The 2,382-nt window shown below is 51.4% G+C and overlaps 1 protein-coding gene across 1 annotated transcript; it reads left to right on the top strand.

Annotated features, from left to right (window-relative positions):
* Positions 397–1,871, top strand: LOC8061954 (serine/arginine-rich splicing factor 1). The gene is made up of 3 exons (XM_002438508.2): positions 397–680; positions 790–949; positions 1,101–1,871. The coding sequence occupies exons 1-3, from the start codon at positions 572–574 to the stop codon at positions 1,429–1,431; spliced, it is 600 nt and encodes a 199-aa protein (XP_002438553.1). The 5' UTR covers positions 397–571; the 3' UTR covers positions 1,432–1,871.

The following is a 2,382-nucleotide window of genomic DNA, read 5'->3' as shown; positions in this document are numbered from 1 at the left end:
CCTGCATTGTACTCCATTACAAAAGTTATTACCAGCATTTTTTACACATGAACTTAAATTTCCCAGGCATATATGTAGTTACAGTATTGACTGCACATGCATGCCTCTTCTATTTATCTCAATGTTACTGATTGTCTGAATCGGTACACTGACAGACTCAGACGCCAAGTCACAGAATTGGCTCTCAGCAGGTTCATTCAGCCAACAAGTCATTTGCCCTTAAGATCCAGGAGAATCCGTCACCCGTGGCCGTAGCATTGATCGAGCTGGATGGATGGAAGTAGGCATTCAGTGGCAGCCAACTACTCTACAAAGCCGTGGCAGTGTGCCAGGACCGCACGGCGCATGCAACGGCGGCACGGCTCAAGTGCAGGTGGTGCCGGTGGTGCCCGGCGCCATCCAGCGCGCCTCTATATAAACCCGGCCTGCGGGTTCAGTGTCCCAGTGCACACTCGCTTCGTTCAGCATCTGCCGGTGCTCTTCTCTTTCGTTCTCTTCCAGTTATTGGTAGTCTTTTTCGATCTGAAAAACATACAGGAGGAGATCAGGAGAGCGAGAGGTACCTAGCAAGATGAGCGGCAAGGTTCTCCTTGTCGCCGTCCTCTTGGTGGGCGTAGCCGCCTCTCGGTGCTCAGGCAGTAGGGGCCTGCAGGGCGGCGATCACGTTGCTGAACAGAAGTGTACGTGCTGCGTCTCTCAATCTGCTATATACATATGCTTCCTTTTCTCTAGCTAGTAATATATAATCATGCGCCGTGCTGTCTGTTGTTTAATTTGTTGTCCAAACAGACGGTGGCGGTGGGTACGGAGGAGGTGGCAGCGGCGGCGGGTATGGTGGCGGCGGTGGCGGTGGTGGGTATGGCGGGTACGGAGGTGGCGGCGGTGGCAGCGGGTACGGAGGCGGCGGCGGTGGCTACACGCCCGCCTACTCTGGCACCGGGACCTGCGAGTAAGAAGCAAAGAACCGAGCTTTATATATATAGTACACACATGCATGCATCGAGATATATATAAATTTCGTGCTTATTTGAAACGACGTACGTGCACCCACTAATATGAAGATGAAATTTTATTTGTTGAGTACGTACTTTAATTTGCAGCTACTGGAAGAGCCACCCGGACGCGATCATCTCGTGCATCGGGTCGCTGGGCAGCATCCTGGGGTCCCTGGGCGACGTGTGCAGCGCCTTCTTCGGGAGCAAGGTGCAGACGCTGCAGGACGCGCTGTGCAACACCCGCAGCGACTGCTACGGCGACCTCCTCCGCGAGGGCGCCGCCGCCTACCTCAACTCCGTCGCCGCCAAGAAGCAGCAGTTCGCCTACAGCACGCAGCAGGTCAAGGACTGCATCGCCGTCGGCCTCACATCCAAGGCCGCCGCCGTCGCGCAGGCCGCCATGTTCAAGAAGGCCAACTACGCCTGCCACTACTAGCAGACCGGCCGGGCCGGCCTCTTATCATGCATGCATCACCGTTTAACGTACGTAGTGTTTCTTATAAATAATTAAGTCTGCTGTATATGCATGGTGTGGAGGTCCAGACGAGTATGTCCTCAGCGGTGCCTTCGTTTCTGCGTCGTCGTCTTCCCAAGATGATGCACTCCGTGATGCCATGCCGTCGTCTCGTTGTCTGGCTCAGTAGTGATATGCTTGCTTTCTTGTCGTTGTTGCTGATGTAATAAGAGATGATGCGTTCATTGCTAATTACTATACTTTGCTAGTGAAATACTGAAATGGTCGTTGGACGGTCTTACTAAATGCACGGGCAATCTCGCGCTTGTTTCTGTCAGCGCTACTGGTTGGGTGTTGAGATTTAATCATGTACTACATGGCTACAAACTAGTACGTATATATCTACGTATGCATTTTCCTTTTTCCCTGTTGTCCATACTTGTTTTTGCCTGTCCAAATTCAAACAAGGCATTAAGTTACTCTTCGCATGTACGCATGGCGTTCAGTATATATTCTAGTTATCAGATAATTAGAGAGGAGGTGCTAAAATTCAGGTGTATAGAGTTACCAACATTATTTGGAGCGACGTTCATCAACCGCTAGATCACGTACATATCAACAATATATGATTAAAGCGCTTTCCAGTTTGTTCTTTTGTCTAAAAAAATATAACTGAAAAGTACTATTCACTGATTTGTTACGAGAGAAAAACACAAGCGAACATGACCTTCTTCAACCTCCCGCGCACCATGATATTCGCAACAACGCCGGCCGGTTGAGCTCCCCCGCCGAGTTCAACTCCAGTCATCCCGGTGGCGGCGCAGGTGGCCTCGCCGGTCGGCGGTCGCCAGCTCAACCATTGCAACTCTAACGCAACACGACGCCCTGCTCTTTTGCTGCCTTAGCTGTTAGCCTGTCAACCCCATCCTGCTA

This window comes from Sorghum bicolor, chromosome 10, assembly GCF_000003195.3.
Source record: "Sorghum bicolor cultivar BTx623 chromosome 10, Sorghum_bicolor_NCBIv3, whole genome shotgun sequence".
Taxonomy (NCBI): Eukaryota; Viridiplantae; Streptophyta; class Magnoliopsida; order Poales; family Poaceae; genus Sorghum; species Sorghum bicolor.
The sequence above is the reverse complement of the archived record's forward strand: the minus strand, read 5'-3'. Positions and strand labels throughout refer to the sequence as shown.

Excerpts from the sequence above, each read along its gene's own strand:
- LOC8061954 (XM_002438508.2), top strand. The coding sequence starts at position 572 with ATGAGCGGCAAGGTTCTCCTTGTCGCCGTCCTCTTGGTGGGCGTAGCC. Across the intron at positions 681-789 it reads TCACGTTGCTGAACAGAAGT|ACGGTGGCGGTGGGTACGGA; the intron begins GTACGTGCTGCG and ends TTGTCCAAACAG. Across the intron at positions 950-1,100 it reads TCTGGCACCGGGACCTGCGA|CTACTGGAAGAGCCACCCGG; the intron begins GTAAGAAGCAAA and ends TTTAATTTGCAG.